The sequence below is a fragment of the Diospyros lotus genome, chromosome 6 (genome assembly GCF_014633365.1).
Source record: "Diospyros lotus cultivar Yz01 chromosome 6, ASM1463336v1, whole genome shotgun sequence".
Taxonomy (NCBI): Eukaryota; Viridiplantae; Streptophyta; class Magnoliopsida; order Ericales; family Ebenaceae; genus Diospyros; species Diospyros lotus.
The window spans coordinates 1725036-1743407 of NC_068343.1; the positions used below are offsets into that span (position 1 = coordinate 1725036).

General features: G+C 36.4%; 3 protein-coding genes across 7 annotated transcripts; 1 reads left to right on the forward strand and 2 right to left on the reverse strand.

Annotated features, from left to right (window-relative positions):
• Positions 1-833: 833 nt before the first annotated feature.
• On the reverse strand, positions 834-6908 carry LOC127803392 (uncharacterized). Of its 5 annotated transcripts, XM_052339587.1 has the most exons (6): positions 6638-6908; positions 2032-2181; positions 1742-1891; positions 1567-1602; positions 1164-1277; positions 834-960 (listed from the first exon to the last, which is right to left on the reverse strand). In XM_052339587.1, exons 1-6 carry the CDS (start codon positions 6736-6738, stop codon positions 846-848), a joined length of 666 nt encoding a protein of 221 aa, XP_052195547.1. In that variant the 5' UTR covers positions 6739-6908; the 3' UTR covers positions 834-845. The 5 variants fall into 5 exon arrangements, 4 of the variants coding, with proteins under 4 accessions (XP_052195547.1, XP_052195549.1, XP_052195548.1 ...); XM_052339589.1 differs by lacking the exon at positions 1742-1891; XM_052339588.1 differs by lacking the exon at positions 1567-1602 and having other exon boundaries at positions 1856-1891.
• LOC127803391 (uncharacterized) lies at positions 3115-5621 on the forward strand. The gene is made up of 3 exons (XM_052339585.1): positions 3115-3717; positions 3927-4439; positions 4551-5621. The coding sequence occupies exons 1-3, from the start codon at positions 3115-3117 to the stop codon at positions 5409-5411; spliced, it is 1977 nt and encodes a 658-aa protein (XP_052195545.1). The 3' UTR covers positions 5412-5621.
• Positions 6909-8035: 1127 nt separating the features above from the next.
• Positions 8036-15276, reverse strand: LOC127804731 (pescadillo homolog). Its single transcript, XM_052341691.1, has 13 exons — positions 15112-15276; positions 14908-14993; positions 12964-13212; positions 12753-12878; positions 12495-12579; positions 12286-12396; positions 11892-11985; positions 11390-11676; positions 11125-11232; positions 9560-9681; positions 9220-9439; positions 8606-8824; positions 8036-8305 (listed from the first exon to the last, which is right to left on the reverse strand). Exons 1-13 carry the CDS (start codon positions 15133-15135, stop codon positions 8216-8218), a joined length of 1821 nt encoding a protein of 606 aa, XP_052197651.1. The 5' UTR covers positions 15136-15276; the 3' UTR covers positions 8036-8215.
• Between the last annotated feature and the right edge of the window lie 3096 nt (positions 15277-18372).

Consider the following 18372-nt stretch of genomic DNA (forward strand, 5'->3'; position numbering starts at 1 on the left):
CAACAAATTCAGTAACAACAAACTTGCAATTGTTTTTTGCCAAATAGGTGGCAGACCTGGGTCTAACACCCATACAAAGTTTTGAAGCAACAGCCTCCAACAATAACACAGAAATGATAAAATCAAAGGCTGAAGAAGATTTCAATCAGGGATTAGAGGCATCTTCTGTGACAAACCCATCAGAAGAACTCGAGAAGGCCATTGAGAAGCCTACAAATGTCTTAACCTCAGTATCTGAAGCGGTAGAAGAAAAGATTACTAAAGAGAATATGGAAGACACAGAAAATTGTGATGAAAAGACTGATATTGCCCCAACAGTAGTAACAAGCTTGGGGAATGTTCAGTTAAATGATGAGCCTATAGAGGACTTTGAAACTAGTCCAGAATGCCAAAACTTCAGAGACAACCAAACGAGTTGATTGTATCCAAGAGAATTCAGAATTCAGATACGACTGCAGGAACCTAGAAGAAACCCCCAGAACAGTGTCTCAACTTCCGATACATGAATATGGAAATGCTTCAAGTGAAAGTATAGATGTAAAACAGTTGGAAACAAATGATGTTGAAGTTGAAGAATCCAAAGTTTCAGGGGCAGCACCTGAGTATAAAGATAAGAGTTTTAAGGAGATTCACGAGGAAGATACAAGCCAAACAACTGGAGAAGTGTATATAAATCAATTCAGAAACAAATCACAAAAGTTCCTGAAGCATTAACTCAGCCCATAAACCAAGATGTTGAAGCAGCAACTAATGATGAGTTCCTTGCATCGGTAGTCATAACAGAAGGAACAAGCTTGACACAATTTAAACTAAATAATCAGCCTACAAAGGTTCTTAATATTGGCTCAGAAACAAAGTGTCCCAACAGGATAGCTCATGCTAGCCAACAGAATTCGGAAGTTACCAGCATGGAGCTTGAAGAAACGTCTAGGATGATGTCCCATCTTCCAACAAAAGAACCTGAGAAAACAGAATATGGAAGAATGGAAGCAGAGAAGTCAGAAGCAATCAATGTTGATGTTGAAGAAACAAAAATTCCTGATGCGGTATCTTTTAAAGATCAGGAAACAAAGAGATTCAAGGGACAGGTAAAGGCACAACAGTGGCAAAGGTGTACGTAGACAAAATTGAAAAACAAATCAAAGGAGTTTCTGATGCATTACATGAACAAATAAAACAAGAAGTTGAAGGAGCCAGCAGTGATACATTTGCCCATGGCAAGTCTCTTCAAACTGAGAAAAGCAAGCAGCAACTTGAGGATGCATCCCCCATCTTGCCTTTTGATGAAAAGCAGGTGAAATAACAACCATAACTGAAAAGATGGAAGATGGTCAGTATCTTTTAAAGATCAGGGAAACAAAGAGATTCAAGGGACAGGTAAAGGCACAACAGTGGCAAAGGTGTACGTAGACAAAATCGAAAAACAAATCAAAGGAGTTTCTGATGCATTACATGAACAAATAAAACAAGAAGTTGAAGGAGCCAGCAGTGATACATTTGCCCATGGCAAGTCTCTTCAAACTGAGAAAAGCAAGCAGCAACTTGAGTATGCATCCCCCATCTTGCCTTTTGATGAAAAGCCAGGTGAAATAACAACCATAACTGAAAAGATGGAAGATGGTCAGGTATCTTTAAAGATCAGGGAAACAAAGAGATTCAAGGGACAGGTAAAGGCACAACAGTGGCAAAGGTGTGCGTAGACAAAATCGAAAACAAATCAAAGGAGTTTCTGATGCATTACATGAACAAATAAAACAAGAAGTTGAAGGAGCCAGCAGTGATACATTTGCCCATGGCAAGGCTCTTCAAACTGAGAAAAGCAAGCAGCAACTTGAGGATGCATCCCCCATCTTGCCTTTTGATGAAAAGCCAGGTGAAATAACAACCATAACTGAAAAGATGGAAGATGGTCAGGTATCTTTTAAAGATCAGGGAAACAAAGAGATTCAAGGGACAGGTAAAGGCACAACAGTGGCAAAGGGTACGTAGACAAAATCGAAAAACAAATCAAAGGAGTTTCTGATGCATTACATGAACAAATAAAACAAGAAGTTGAAGGAGCCAGCAGTGATACATTTGCCCATGGCAAGTCTCTTCAAACTGAGAAAAGCAAGCAGCAACTTGAGGATGCATCCCCCATCTTGCCTTTTGATGAAAAGCCAGGTGAAATAACAACCATAACTGAAAAGATGGAAGATGGATGCACAGATAAAGAGGATACAGTAGTTGACAACTTGAAGCTAGTAGATACCTCTGTCATGGGGTCTCAACTTTCAATAACTGAAAGTGAAAGTGGAAACAACCCAATTGTAGATAATTCAGGTGCAGACAGCGTTACAGATGAAGAAACAAAAACTTTATATACGGTGTCTGAGCCCAGAGGTGACGGTTTTGAAGAGATTCACAAGACAAGGGGAAGCCCAACTGAAGAACTAACTGAAGCAGACGAAGTGGAGGAAATCAAAGAAGTAACTGCAAAAATGAACGATCCCTTCTATCAAGCTGCTGAAGCAGTTGCTGATTGCCAGGCCCCTGATCAGCCTCACCCTTCTGGTAAATTAGGGGAGCAACTTCTGGTATCATCCTCTAGCTCTTTTCCCAACAAACCGGAGTGCAAAAGCAGGACCACAATTGAGAAGATGGAAGATGAGATCACAATGAAAGCTGATACAGAAGTTGACAAGACCAAGCTTGAAGAACCCACTTGTGTGTTGCTTGAGTCCCCAACAACAGTACCTGAGGATTCAGACAACATGAGTGCAATTATAGACACACCAGATGCCAATGAAGTTGAAGCTGAAGAAGCTAAAACATCTGAGGCAACATCTGAATCACAAGTTCATGTTGTTGAAGAAATTCATGGTATTGAGCCAGACCAGGAAGTGGGAAACACTAATACGGACAAAGTAGAAGAAGAAATAAAAGTGGTTACTGAGACAATACTTGAACCCAATTATCAAGTTGTTGAAGCAGTCTTTGTTGAGGATATTGCCCATAATCAGAGTCTCCAAATTTTGAAAAAAGAAACAATTTTGTGAAAAATCTTCTGCCTTCCTCAAGGAACAGGACAATGACACCACAACCAAAGTTGATACGGTAAAAGATGAAACTCAAATGAAAAGGAATGGGGCTGACTCTGCTGAAAAAGATGCAACAGCAAACCCATGCTTGCAGGATGAAGGGGCAAGTGAGCTTGAAGTTTCCAACCTGGATCTCACAGTCCAGAAGAATACTCAAAATAGAGTACCTGAGAAAGAAAGCAAAAGGCTACAAGAAGCTTCAACAGTAAAGCCTCAGGAATACATCCGTGAGATATATGCTGATCCGCCAAGAGAACACGAAGCTCCACGAAAATGTGAGAAGGCACCAATAGAATGTAGTTCACAGGATGCAAAAGACCAGGGTGTTATGGATCCTGAGAACTCACACAAAGGTTTGGTTAAGCTACCCCCTTATCCAACAGTCAAACAGCTCTTACCAGGAGAGGTGGGTGAAAAGTTCCTGGAAGCCTCTAATCTTGAGTTTGACAAGATTCGAATGGTTTTTCAATCTGCATCTAAATTTAGCAGTCCTGAATTAACCTATATATCACAAGGGATAGAAATCAAAAAGAAGCATCTCAAGGGAACCATAACTGAACAGAGGGATGGCGAAAATCATAGTAAGGAAACTACTGAAGCAGATGATGCCATAAAGAAAGATACTTCAAATGAAAAGGTAAGGCAAAAAATAAATGTGTGCATCAGCTTATACATTTTCCCCTTCTCTTTTGTGTACCTTGTGTTATCATTTCCAAGTTTGTTAACCAGAGAGAGCTTAAATAGATCACTGAGGAAGAGCAAGAAGAGAAAATGCTGAATATTTTCTTAACTCTCTTGATTCTTTCCTTAAAGAACTAGAAAATTTGCTTGTCATTTGCCATGCAGGCCATGAGCTCTGACGTGATATTGGCAAAGCAAGAGGAAGACAGACCATGTGATGACAATGAGGAAACAATCAAGATTGGACAACTGCAAATTACAGGCTTGACTGTCCCACAAGTTACAGATGCAACAGCTGGAGAAGCAACAGATGAGAAAGTAAATGAAAATTTCAATGAAGTTCCTATACATGCTGCCAATAGCCCAACACATGAAAGCATTGGGACATGTAATGGGAAAAAAGATATTACTAGTTCTGACACTAATTACTCACCAAAAGCTATGGACAATGAGAAGCTGGAGCATGCATCTCTTGAGCCAGCATGCAAAGGCCTGATTCTAAAAAACCAAGAGGTTTTGCCAGCATTTTCACAGGAAAAAGTAGCAGAGAAAGGGAACAAGGATACTGTAGATGACAAACATTATGACTTCATATCTGACAAGCAAACAATGGAAACAGTGCGTGTGGTGGAAGAAGTTAAATGCAGTCATTGTGAGGAGGAGCACAAAAAGAATGAGGTATGTGTTTTCTTCATATTGTATAAAAGATGCAGTGTGCATGACTAGTCTAGAAACAGTAAGGCAATGAATGGGACAAACATGGCATTTGACATTTCATTATTTCTGCAGGAGCCAGCAGAGCTTCAAAAAGTTGAAAATGAGATTGATCAAGCCAACAATCATAGGGCAATAACTGAAAAAGGACACAAGGAAGGTAAGCATCAAAAGGAGAAGCCTTATGTTCTGTTTCATGTTGAGGATCCAGAAGTATCAAATGAAAAGGACATAATGGATCTGGCTGAAGCAAAAGGGACCAGTAAAGATACACAAGAACAGGAGAAAAATTCCCTTCCTTTGTCCCATGAGCACATTGCAATAAAAGCAGATCCAAGTGAGAGCACAAAAAATACAAGTTCAACTGCCAGCGAAGATGTTACTTTAACACAAGGGAGCTCAACTGCAAACACCCTTCAGAAAGCCATGGTTAAAGATTTAAAAGCTGGACATGTGTCAGGGTCAGGACAAAAAGGAATAGAATATTGTGAAAAGAAAACAATGGGTGAAGAATGTCAAGAAGCAATAGAAAACTCCATACTGATGGATTCGACAGAGAATTCACTATCTGACATGATGCAGAAATCCAAAACAGCAACTTTGCAAATGCCAGACCATGGGACAGGAAAGAGGGAGCTTACAGGTGACAAGGAAGAAACACAGACTCAGATGGCAGAAACAGCTCAAGCTGGAGAAGCAAAAGCAGATGAAGAGAATGATGAACAAGAGGAAATATATGAACCAAAAACTGAAGAGTCGGGCACTTATGCTCCAGTCATTGTAGAAACTTCAAGAGATTCTGATGTCAAAACTCCACATAAGAAATCTCACAAAATACTTTCAGGTGTTGGGTCAAGGGTCAAGCATTCAATTGCCAAGGTGAAAAAAGCCATAATCGGTAAGTCTTCCCATCCAAAGATACAATCATCAAAATAGGACAAGAGGATGTTATCTATGAGTTTGAAAAACTGCTTGAGTGATGTCTAGAGGGATGAAATTTAAGTAGAAAAAGCTTGCTAGTAATTTCACTTTGTGTTTAGGTTCCCATGTTTGAGTGCAGCTGTTTATTTGTCCAACTTGAAAAGAACAGAATCATCTCTGGTATAAAGTTAATTAAGCAGCTACACTGTTGGAATATATTGTTTATCTTTGTATTGCAGAGTGCATAATCAGACATTCAGAAAATATACAGACAATCAAAAGGATGGTGTGCATGAATAATTATTGGTCTAAATGAAATGTTAATGGGAAATTTATAAATGCAAGAAGAATACAAAAGGTCGTGTTGAATAGCAGATTGCAGATGTTAGAATCCCAGTGAAAGCAACAAAAATATATGATCATGCGCAAATAGAAAAATAGAAAAGAATAAATTGGTTAAAGGTCCATTATGAAACACACACACACACAGATTTGGGTTTGGCTTTTTCCTTCTCTATTTTTCTTGGTTGAGGGGGGGGGGGGGGGGGGTATGAAGAATAAAAACACTAGGATTATTTGATCGGCAACAATGTCAAAGACCATCATTGGCACAGAGCATCAGCAAATGTTCAAATGGTAGGAATGATGGAACCAAAGTTGGCAGCTATGCAAGAATCGCTTGTAGAAATGATGTGACAAGCAAATAAGCATTCAAAGGGACTAAAGAACCAAAAAAAATGCTATGAATTCAAAATTTTCAAGTTTTCAATTACAGCTCCCAAATTCACAACCAACTGGTTCGGAAAGACATAACAAAACAAATATCTGCTATATTTTTTTAAGGGAAAATCCTCCTCCAAAAACTGTGCATAGAAGACCACATCATATTACCTTCTTTTTTTTTTTTTTTTTTGCTAGATCATCATATTATCTATTCTAACTCAATAAAACAGCACCCTGGCTTCCCTTATGCCTTATTTATGTACTTGTAGTAGAGGATAATATCAAGGACATCACATCATACAAATCTTCACAGACGATTAGCGACTCAGACTGACAAGAAACTTCTCTAAATCTGATTACGGCTTTAGACGTATGTATTTTCGAGTATCCATTTCAAGAAACAGCCAACCATATTCAAAGAAACTCAGGAGATACGCTCATCAATCTCCAACGCTACAATATATTCAACTAGACGCTGTAAAAAGAAGCGAATCATAACATAAATCTTACTTTAAGACCTTCTCTGTGCTCCTGCGTTTGAGGAACAAGACCACAGCCGTCCTACTGTTCTATTCCGATAACCACTGAGGCGGCCTCTTCTGAACTCATAGATGTCCATTGACGGCAAACATAGATATCCATTGACAGCGAAATTGCACGGAACTGATCTACTGAACTCAAATGATCGCGCGTTGACATATATTATCACTCTGTGTTGTGATGTGAACAATCAGAGAGAGAGAGAGATTTGACCCGAGAAACCTCTCCAACAGTTCCACCACGAAGAAAGGCGCCTGAGCCCCTCTACATATATTTATACATATATTTATATGTACATGTATATATGTATGGATGTATGTATCCTCTTCCCTTACACAAGGGAATTTTGATTTGATAAGTATTTTTGTTATTTTAATTTTATATTTAATTTATATATTTTTAAGTTAATTAAATACCTTAATTAAAATATACAATACGCATTCTGAAATAACCAAATTACCCCTCGTGTAACCATTGTCTTTTACCATAATTTCTTTTTTTAGTGGCCAACAACAAGGCAAATGCAAACTTATTAACATGGCAAAATGTGCAAAGATTGTCATCTGTTAAAAAAAAATAGAAGGCGAAAATGTCACAATGGCAGAAAATGAAGAGGCGAAGGGGCTGGTGGTGACTAAAAGTGTAGAGATTGTCTACCACTGTTGATGCCTTCACCTTCCTCCATTGTCTGGTGATGATAGCATTTGCATCTTCACTCATAGATATCAACCTATACTTATTCTGGTGTCAACCACTAAAAAAAAAAATTGTAACAGATATAATGATCACGTGAGTAATAATTTAATTATTTTAGTGCGTATGTGTTACATATTTTAACTGAAATTTATAATTTATTCAAAAATATATAGTTAATGGATATAGATGAAGCAATAGAGTATTTAAATAATTACACGAAAAAAAAAGTACAAGAATAAAAACATGTAATTGGCCAATTTTGATTTCTTCTGTTTTAATTTTATAAATGACTTGCATTCTGATTCCTGACTTCATTAAACAAGTTATGAAATGACCGGCCTATTAAATTCATAATTTAGAATTAAAGTTTTTTTATTTTTTTTCCTAAATTAATTAAAGTCTTTTTCATGTTGAGTGTCTGTGAAAGCAAATGCCAATGCAAGTTGCTAGAAAAAATAATTTTATTTTTAGGAGTTAAATTATAAAGAATAAACATCAAATTCTAAATAATCCCCGAAAGCTAAGGACGTTTTGCAAGGTTGAATTATGGATTATTTGAAATGTATTTTTTAAATTAAATCAAGAATTGTCATTTTTTAAATTATAATTAAACAATTAAGTATTTTAAATTATAACTTAGAAGCTTAAGAATATGAATAGATGTGCTTTAGACAACCAGGTAAAAATACTCAACCTTCTAAGTCACAACAAAACTTGTAGAAATTACAACCAAAATGGCAATTCCAGTTAAATTTACAAAAATCAATAGGGATATGCAAAAGAAAAATAAGTCAACGTCTACCACAGCTTTAAATTAATAACAAAATTGGGCGCATCCAGGGATCATCATCTGCAAGGCTTCAATTTTGGTTTGATTTCTTGGCTTCGTCAAGCTTCTTCTTTCTTTCTTTCAGACGATCAATATGAGACCGTTTCCGCTCTCTGCCGATCTGTATGCGGAGAAAGATGTACATTAGCCACATCAAAATCCAAACTAAGTGAAATCAACAACTGACCAATCATCTATTATATGGCTGGCTGTATTTGCTGTAAAACTACTCAGTTCTAACGATAGTGCAAGGATATTTCAGATATCGTAATTAGGTAAATTCGAATATCATGCCAATCCTTGGACAAGTGTCTTGGCCGACCCTCCAAAATCATATGGAGTATGTTCACAACAAAAGGAAACAAGCAAACATTGCACGCCAAAGGAAAGTCACAATAGAGTTTGCATATAAGAAAATTACCTGCATGGCTTCATAGAGCCGCCTCTTTCTACGAGACATGACAACTTTGGACATGTTGGCAGCATCGTCAGCAACTTGCTGCAAGTCAAGAATAGATTCTTCCCCAGCCTCTACTTCCTCGGAAGGCTTCTGCTTATTCAGACTCAAGACAGAAGAGTACTGGGCACCTTCAAGTTCCATCTTCAATTCATCGTGATACTGCTTCTGGTGCATTGACATCTGTATCCGATTCAAATGTAAAAAGAAAAGCAATCAACTTCTATGGAAGAAAATAATCAGCAAGGTTTAGATAATTTGGAAACTGAGAGAGAGAGAGAGAGCAAGATAGTTTCAAAATAAAGCAGACAATGATTTGTATAAGCAACTATCTTACTAATACAATAAAAAGTTAATCCAAAAGGCATAATACAACAAGCTGATGACATGTGCCCAAATTCAATAATCATTGCATATCGCAGACACCAGTTGGACTGACCGTCAACCTGATCTGCCTGTTAATTTAGGTTTATGCTTAAAAATGAACAGACAGAATTGTATTGACAGTATGATCTATTTTGGACTTCATTCTCCATGGTCAAAAGTCCAATTAGGCAACATCCATTAAGAGACTGTACCTTCTTCTTATTCTCAGAAGCTTCAATTGCCTTTGTTCTGCTTACAATGCCTTCAACCAGTAAATTTTGAGGATCATCTAAATCTTCTTTCCCAACACCTGGCATTGGAAGGACTTCTTTCCTTGCAGCAGCCTGCAACCGTCTGACAGTCTCTGCATACTCAGGAATGTAACCCTCTGCCTCATTGTCAACAAACGGTGATAAATGCGGTGGAGGAACCCTGTGAATGCACCATAAAATCTGAGTACCTGAAGATCATAGTTATATTGCGGTGTGCCAAATTATTATCAACGAATTATTTAAGTATAGACTCATTTAATCCTTGCTCCTTGTAACTTACTTTCCCACCAAATATTCATCAACTGGAATTATGATGCGTGCATTTATACAATCGTAGACCCATTGTGGTTGAACATATTCTCTGGAAAGGAACCTACGTCCCTGAGTTGGCCTGTCAACAATCTGCACAGATTATAGGAAACATTCAACAAAAAGATCCTATAGAGATTCCTACATTTCAAGATGCAAGTAAAAGCTGTATGCAGTCTTTTACAAGTCCCTGTTAATCTAAAAGCCAATATAAAAGATGAGAAATCCCACCAAGACAATCGCAAAAACAAATGGAGCTCATACAGTGTGAAAAACAGTAAATGAGATCTACACTTTCCACAATGACTGACACAATTTTAGGTTCGAAAAGCAGAAGAAAATCATATAACAACTAGTAAGGGTTTTTTTAAGCACAGAATTACTAAGAATAAAAATTGTGTTGGGAGACTTACAGACACAGTTCTCTGTTATTAAAATTCACAAAAACCGGAAAATAAAAACACAAATTCTTCTAGTTTTCTGGTAACCGTTCCCAAAATACTGATAAAGGAACCAATCATCAGGAAAAATCATACTGCTCCTATTCTGTGATGTTGATTTTCCATCTACCAATAGTGGAGTGGCTGCAGATACTGAGTTCTGAAAATCATCCGTGGTTTATAGAAAATATGTTTCTGAGAATAAATTTCCAGATACCATATTTTGCAGAATTAACCAATACAACTGAACTAAAAAAGCAACAGAACATAAAACACAATTACATGCCTAGTGCATAAGGATTCTAGTCAAATTAAGAGGAGTTAGATGAAGAAGAGAAGAACATCAATCATTTTCACTAGACATAACATCCATGATACCTGGTAACACTATATGAAGATGTGTATAATTATTTTGTAAAAAAGAATGAACAATAAAAAACAAATAATTATAGGCCCTAAAATTGGAAAGTTTCCAACAACCAAGCTCCTTTTTCTACGAAGTCAATAGAAAGCTCCTTAAGTTATCTAGCAACAAAAGTGGAGTAGTCCAACACATAATTTTATTTAGTGACTGGACTAGAGCATCTCAACACATGTAGAATTAGAAAGTAGATTTTTCCTTATAAAATTAATCGAGATAACCAACATCCTTGTTATAAAATATAAACAATATCAAAAGAGAATTCTGTTTTTGACAAGTAACATAATAAACTAACAAGGTAAAAATGAAGAAATCATGTGCAAATTTTGGAAATTGCAACATTGATAGTTCTTTTATGTCATAGGTCATAGATGAGAGACAAAAAAGGTACACAGCTTTTTTCTTAATAAAAATGATCTATATAATCAATTAGTTTGTAAGACATTATTGACAAAAGAAAATATGATTAATGCCAGCATCAGGAGACTTCATATGCCGGCAACAAGAAGTATGACCAACCAGTTCAAAAGACAAGGCTTTCTTACCACCCAAAAAAAGGGCTATCCCTGCACAACAGGATAGTGCCACAAGAGCATGATATAAGGCTCATTTCAATCTTAAGACAATATGGTTTAACCACGTGCATCTCCAAATTTGTATGTAAAGTGAACAGACCTGATGAGTAATAGTCTGGTCAGATTCAATAAATGGAGCCCCTTCTCCCTCCCAAGAAACCAGACCACCAAAAGCAGGAATGACAAAAAGTAACGACTCTCTGGGAACCTGAACACAGAGATACAACTGTATTAAAGAAACAAAGACAAAGCAACAGAATCAATACTATGATTTAAAGAGATAAAGACAAGCACCAAGCTTCCATTTTTAGTCAGGTATCAAATATGATGACTAGGCAGTACTCTAGGCCATATCAATCACTTACCTCACGACTCAAAAAAAATTTCATATTCTTGAAGAGAGTTTTACGCATCATTGTTTCGTCATCGTCTTCATCTTCAGCAGAAGCATTTTGCACCAAATGCATCAATGCACCAGGTTCATTTGAAGGAAGCTGATGTTGAAGCTGGGCCAACCTAAGCTCAGACTCCTCAAGCGTTGCGCCCTTTTGCTGGGCCTCAGATTGCTCAGTTCCAGATGAACCAACAGCTTGAGGTTCCAGTGCTGGGGCTTTAGAACTAGCATCCAAATATCTTGACAAGGCATAAAGCTCTGCAAAAAATATCGAAAGGACTATAATGATAAAAAATGCAGAATTTCCAAATCATGTGGGCATACAACTCCAGTCTACTCAACTAGGAGTCACAAGTGAAACAAAAGTGTACCAATATGAGAATGGAAATTGAATTAAATAGATACATTTAAGTCCCTACCCAACTGAGCCTCATTTAAGAGGTTATTCAGTAGAGACAGCGGGAAAACCATACCTTCTGCTAAAGCTTCCAATCGAGGATCAAGAATGGGCGGATACTTCACATTAATTGAATGATAAAGTTTGAAATTCACAAAAGCAAGGAGGGTCTGCATCCAAAAAAATGTACTGTATTGATAAGTTCAAGCCTGGATAATTCATTGTATCATAAATGCTTTCTCTTGACTTGTGCTAGCCCAACCATCAATGTTACTTATTTCTCTTGTTAAAAAGAATTAACCACACTGAGAAAAATAATACTTTTGCTGACTTCCATAGAATATGAAATAATACCTCCCTCGACTTATGAAACAATTAATCACAAGCACAAAACCTAAAGAAGATCTCAAAACAAAATTTTGAAACGAAAGGTCAAAACAATAAAGACACGGCGCCTAATAAACAATGACCTCATAAAATTCCAAAAAGGTAAGCATAACATTGTAGTCAACATCTTCAGGCACAACTTGTTGCAATGCATGAGGAGTTAACCAAGTAATCTTTTGCCCCTCAACCTCCGCCTGCACAGATGAACCAAACAAACTTAACGAGAAAAAAAGAAATGCTTGGTTTATTATAATACAAACACCAGAACATCCATGGAACATTCCCATCATACCTGATAATATATGCCTTTCACAGATATGAATGTTTTCTGCAACTTATGAGTTTGAGATATGTATGCTTGCCATTCATGGCCCAACCTACCACAAAGGAGGAAGTATAAATTTAAGCACAGTATGTGAACAAAAACTCAGACTTGACAGATATGCCAGAATCAGGCAATGAGCACAATACAACTGAAATCCCATCAACACCAACTCCAAAAATACACCAATCAATTAATTACAAGAAACAAAATATGGAAAGCATCAACCTTCGGCAATTATGGATACGCTTCACTTCTATCTTTTCTCGCTCTATGGCAGGTAAGGCAGCAAACAGATGTACCATGGTGAGACAGTCATCCAGATCCCTTAATGCATCAATGAAACTTGGGTACCTGAATTCCCAAATGAATACAACGTTGGTCAAACACTCCATATAGTGCTAGGAGCTGATCGTCCAAATGGACACATTAAACAAACCTCTCTCTAATAAGCCTATCTAGCGTGTAAGTTGGCTTCCGAGTCAAGAGACGTTCAGCAAGATCCCTGTTCTTCTTGGACAAAGCTTTCTTCACCTTCTTCTCATATGCCCAAATGTCTCTTAATTTCTCAAGTAAAGGTTCATGCTTAAGGAACATAATATCTTTCACATGATAATAGGTGTGGTGATTTCCTTTCACCTTCTTCTTTGGTTCCCGTGGAAATACACCTTTGAGAATGCATAATCTCCTGCAATTTATGGAGCAATTGTACAAAAATAAGTGCAAGGCTATAAACCCTTTTTTTCCTCCCATTATTCTGAATACAAAATTAGGCTAGTTAAATGAAATAACAATGGTGAGTATCATGTATGCTTTGTGATTATTGCATATAACTCCCAACATGACACCCCAAGTAACACTAACTTCCAAAACCAAAATTAAACATCTAAAGCAAACTTTGGTCCACATAGGACAACTGACGAAAACAGGGCAAGAGAAAGGTGATTATAATGTATAAGAGTTGCCATTTTCAGTCTCTATAACGTGTTCAATGGGTTTGCTAATTGGCAATTGTCACCATCTAGCCAGGGCGAAATGATGCTGAGATCGTGGATCTTTCAGAAATCCTAACAACTTAATTGTGCTTCAGCTTTAATATTTTCCATTTTCTTTTCCTTTCCGTATATACTTAGTGTCCAAGTACATCCTATCTCAACTGAAGTTGCATAAAATCAGGAATGGCAATGAATTAAGTGCACTTGTCTCCATACCTATACCCATATGTATCCCCTTCATAACACCCATAACCCTACCTATCTAGTAATAAATTCAATTCTCCATCCCCATCCCTATCGGATAACGGAACGGACATCCATCAAATACCCAAACTCGTTCTATATAAATATTAAATAAACATTTATTAGTTTCCTATTTCAAATTATCTATCAAACTTTGGGGTTAGTAAGTTTTAAAGTTCCCCCACCCCCCCGTAAGTGAGTATTTCATTGAAACAAACCACAAAATGTCTCCAGCTTATGCTAAGGCAAACCCCAAGCATCACAAAGAAAAACTAAATAAACAATGAAAACTGAATCTAAACTACTGATTTATATGATAAATTCCTCCAACGTAAAGAATATATAGTTATATACAACTATTAGAGGAAATCTTCAAATGACTTCACTTGCAAACTTGAATGCACAATCTTCATTTGTCTTAGCCCCCTAAGCATTAAAAGGCTTTTGATGTGAATGTTGATCTTTTTTATGCCAACACCGGGTTACTCACCTAAATAACACTTCTAGAGGACCACGAACATATTCTCTTTTCTCCACTCCCTAAGCATTATAAGGTTTTTGATGCAAATGTCAACATTTATGGTGAAGCCACCCAGTTGCTCAACTAAATAAAACTTGGAGAGAGCCACAACCACTGAACCGCAGTCTTCAAAACTTCATTACTATCCCCAAGCATTAAAGTTATCCAATTTGGCTAAGTTTGATCCCAGCTACAAACCACCCAACGAGAATAGGTGTGATCTTAGCCAGTAGCCAGTGACCAACCTCGGCTTAGGTATGCCACTTGAGCCTAACCTTGTTTGCATAATGCACCTGCACTATGCTAAACAAAATAAACATATATCGGTTAATACAGGTCGGGAGCCTTGTACCCGTACCGGTATTTTTTTCTCAGTACATGCCTGATCCGTCTGACAAAATTTAAAGTCCATCCCGCTCCAAATGGATCAAATTTATAGGCTAATAATCGGATTGGATAAAAATCGTCACCCCTACGTAAAACCTAACCTAGTAAAGAGTGGAGGCTCCGAATGAGTGTTTCAACAATTAACAAGCACCCGAAACTATAATACAAGTAAGACAATACTCGAAGGGGTGTGTGTGTGTGTGTGTGTTGAGGCATGTACGAAGAAAGAGAAAGAGACCTGAAAACAGGTAGAGTGACTTGGAGGTGCTTGACTGCTTGGGATCTCGTCATGTACCTTGCAGCGTTCCCTTCTTTTTTCTTTCCCTAAATAATCAAAAGCATAAATTCGAATAAGGAACTGTTTTAAGAATAAGAACACATGGATCAGTTCGAGACTTCGGGTGACAAAAACTGAACATGGAGTAGGAAAGTACGAACTTACCGGAGGGCGGTAATGCTTCGGCATGGTTGCGGTAGACGCAACGTAGACAGGGACGTGAAAGAAGCTAACCAGAGAGAGAGAGAGAGAGAGAGCTAGGGTTAATGAATTTGATGGACCTGTGGTGCTTCCGGGAGAGATAAGTAAAAGAAACGAAACAGACGGAGTGGAGCGAAAGAGAGGGACTGAAAAAGTTAGCGGCCCTAGGGTTTTGTGTCTTGGGCCCAATACGATAGATTGGATTTGTATGGCCCGTGTGGAATATTGGGTCGGTCGAGTTCTGGGCCCAATGGGTCCAAATATAGGCAGAGAATGTGACTGAACTTATAGGATCCCCATAAGGCTAAAATATGACTGAACTTGAATATCAATCCAACTCGAGCCCACTAGACTTGGGAATTCGAACTTATTTGTGGAGTGATATCATTTTTTTGTATCATGCATTTGAAAATACGTGTAAACAAAATAATTAAAAAAGTGGTTAATTAGGAGTGAGCAAAAATTTGATTAAATTGAATTAACTGAATCAAATTAATCAACATTAGTGGTTTGATTTGATTTATTTTGTAGAACGGTTCGATTTGATTAAGTTTTTCTAATAATTACGATTGCTTTGTAAACAAAACAAAAAAAATTAAAATAATTGAACTAACTGATATTTTTAAAAATATTGTCATTTTGACCGAATTAACTTAACATCACCACCAAATCAAAATTAAAACCAAACCAAATCACTACCATTGACCTAGACCCAGTAACCCACACGTACCGACACCACTAACCCACACACCATCCCATCACATAGCCTATAGCCCTCAACACACCACCTTTCTTCTACCATCTATTTTCCTATAAATTGCAACAGTGATGTCTTATTTATTATTTATTTTATTTCAGTTTTCATCCTTCTAGTCTACAACTTGTTGTCATCGACTGCTGCCTCCTTCGCCTCTTTGGACTTGTCACCATCGTTTTATTTGTCCCTATCATCTTTAACTTACAATCGTTAAACCACGCTCCCCACAACTCATTGTTGTTGTTAATTGTCATATTCTTCATCGTTTTAATTTGCAACTTGTTGCTACCAACCCACACCACCCATGGTCCCATCACCAACTAGTAACTTCTTTATCTTCTTCTATTTTTTATTATTCTTCTTTGTTTTTTTTTTTTTTTGTTATTTCATTTTTAAGTGCCGATATAATTATTATGCACAAGTACTATTCAGAGTTATTATATATATAAAATTTGTGTTTTGAATATTATAATATAATTTATTGATACTTTCTTATTTACTTACAATTGTTAATATTTTTAATTGTTATTGACTAAAAAGGTTGATCAACTTAAAACACATGTTTAGATATATTTAAAAAGTTTGATTTACTTGGTTAACTGCTAAAATTGATTTTTTTATCTCTCAAGTTTATTTTATTCGTATATAAATTCGAGGACTATTAACAAAAAAAAATCAAAATATTTTCGCATTTTATGATTTTATTAAAAAAAAAAAAATTGGTAATAAGGTTTCGATTTAATCAACTGGTTGTAATTTTATCCATGACTCATATTGAATTCGAGAGGCGTCCAAGACTCGCTAATGTGGCTTGTCACCTGGCATTTTTAAATATTTTGAATGAATCCTACATATATATGTGTAAAATAAATAAATAAATAAAATAATATTAAATATATGTGATATATATGCGTGTGTTATAGATGTATTTACAAAGTAAGGCAGGTAAAGGACGGGGAAGGCGATAATGTTGGGCTAGTGGCGACGATTGATCTAGAAATAAGAAGTGGCAATGGAGGTCGAATCTGGAAGCTTGATGGCCAATCATTGATGTCAATGGGGCCGACTTAAGCGATCGACGATGAGGGCGAGGGCGAGGCAATCGCCAAATGATATCATCAACTCGTAAGAGCATAGGGCTGTCAGTCATTTTCTGTGAGGTGGCCCTAAGTAGGAGGAAACCCAAATCGATAGTCGGTCCAACTTCCAGATTGTCCGTCATCACCGTGAGCAAAAGAAAGCCTATATTAAGCGTTTCTATCGCTGTTCTTTGCTTGCTTCCTTTTCACTGTGCATATATATATATATATATATTTAACATTATTTTATTTTATTTGTACATATGTGCATATAGGGCATATTCAAAATGTTTTAAAATGTCATGTGACATGCCACGTCAATGGGTCGTGAACGCCTCTTGAATTAAATCCAAATTGTGGATACAATTGTAACTAATTGATCAAATCGGAACCTTATTTAAAAAATTAAAATTTTTATATAAAATCACAAAACACGAAAATATTTGAATTTTTCATGCTAATAGGCCTAAATTAGGTAGGTTGGATTCTTTTTTTTTTTGTTGGTTTCATTTCAATCTATTATGTTATAACAATTCGATCAAACTCATAGTTTTATCTTTATACTTTTAGGTTTTTTTCGTTTGATTATTTGAACTTTTAGTTGTTTCAATTACATCTATATATTTGTATTTTATAGTTAATTTAACCCGTGTGTTTTGATTTTTCTACATGGTAATCCAAACTTTTTGTTGCTTCGTTTACACCCATATACCTGTATTTTAAAATTAATTTAATTTATATACTTTTATGTATAAAAAAATAAAATAAGATGAGTCAATTTAATTTTTTTATTTACACATCAAAATATATAAGTTAAATTAATTTGAAAATACATATATAGAGTTATAATTGAAACAGTGAAAAATTTAGATTGTTGTATAAAAAATGGTCAAAATATAAATATTAAATTGATTAAAACATATATGTATAAAGATATAATTAAAATAATAAAATATTTAAATAATTAAAAAAAAATTAAAGTAAGGAACAAAGATATGGATTTGTCCTAACAATTCGATACCAAATTGTAGAGATGGGAAATGGGTTGGGCGGCCCATGGGCCAGCCCGGCCAGCCCACCTCATAGCTCGGCCTAGCCCGGCTCGTTACTGTAGCAAATGGGCCAGGCCGGCCCGCCTAGTAAAATGTGGGCCGGGCCGGGCCAGCAATATGTGGCCTGCGGCCTGGCCCACCTAAATAGCCTGTGGGCCGTCCCACCAACTGACCCGCTAAAATGGATCGGCCCGACCCACCAAAAAATAAAAAAATATTTAAAAAATTATGTTTGTATTTAATAATTATAAACATAAAAATTAAAAATTATCTTTCTTGTAAATATAATTTAATTTTATTGTAATGTTTGTAAATATAATGTTTATTATGTTTTGTA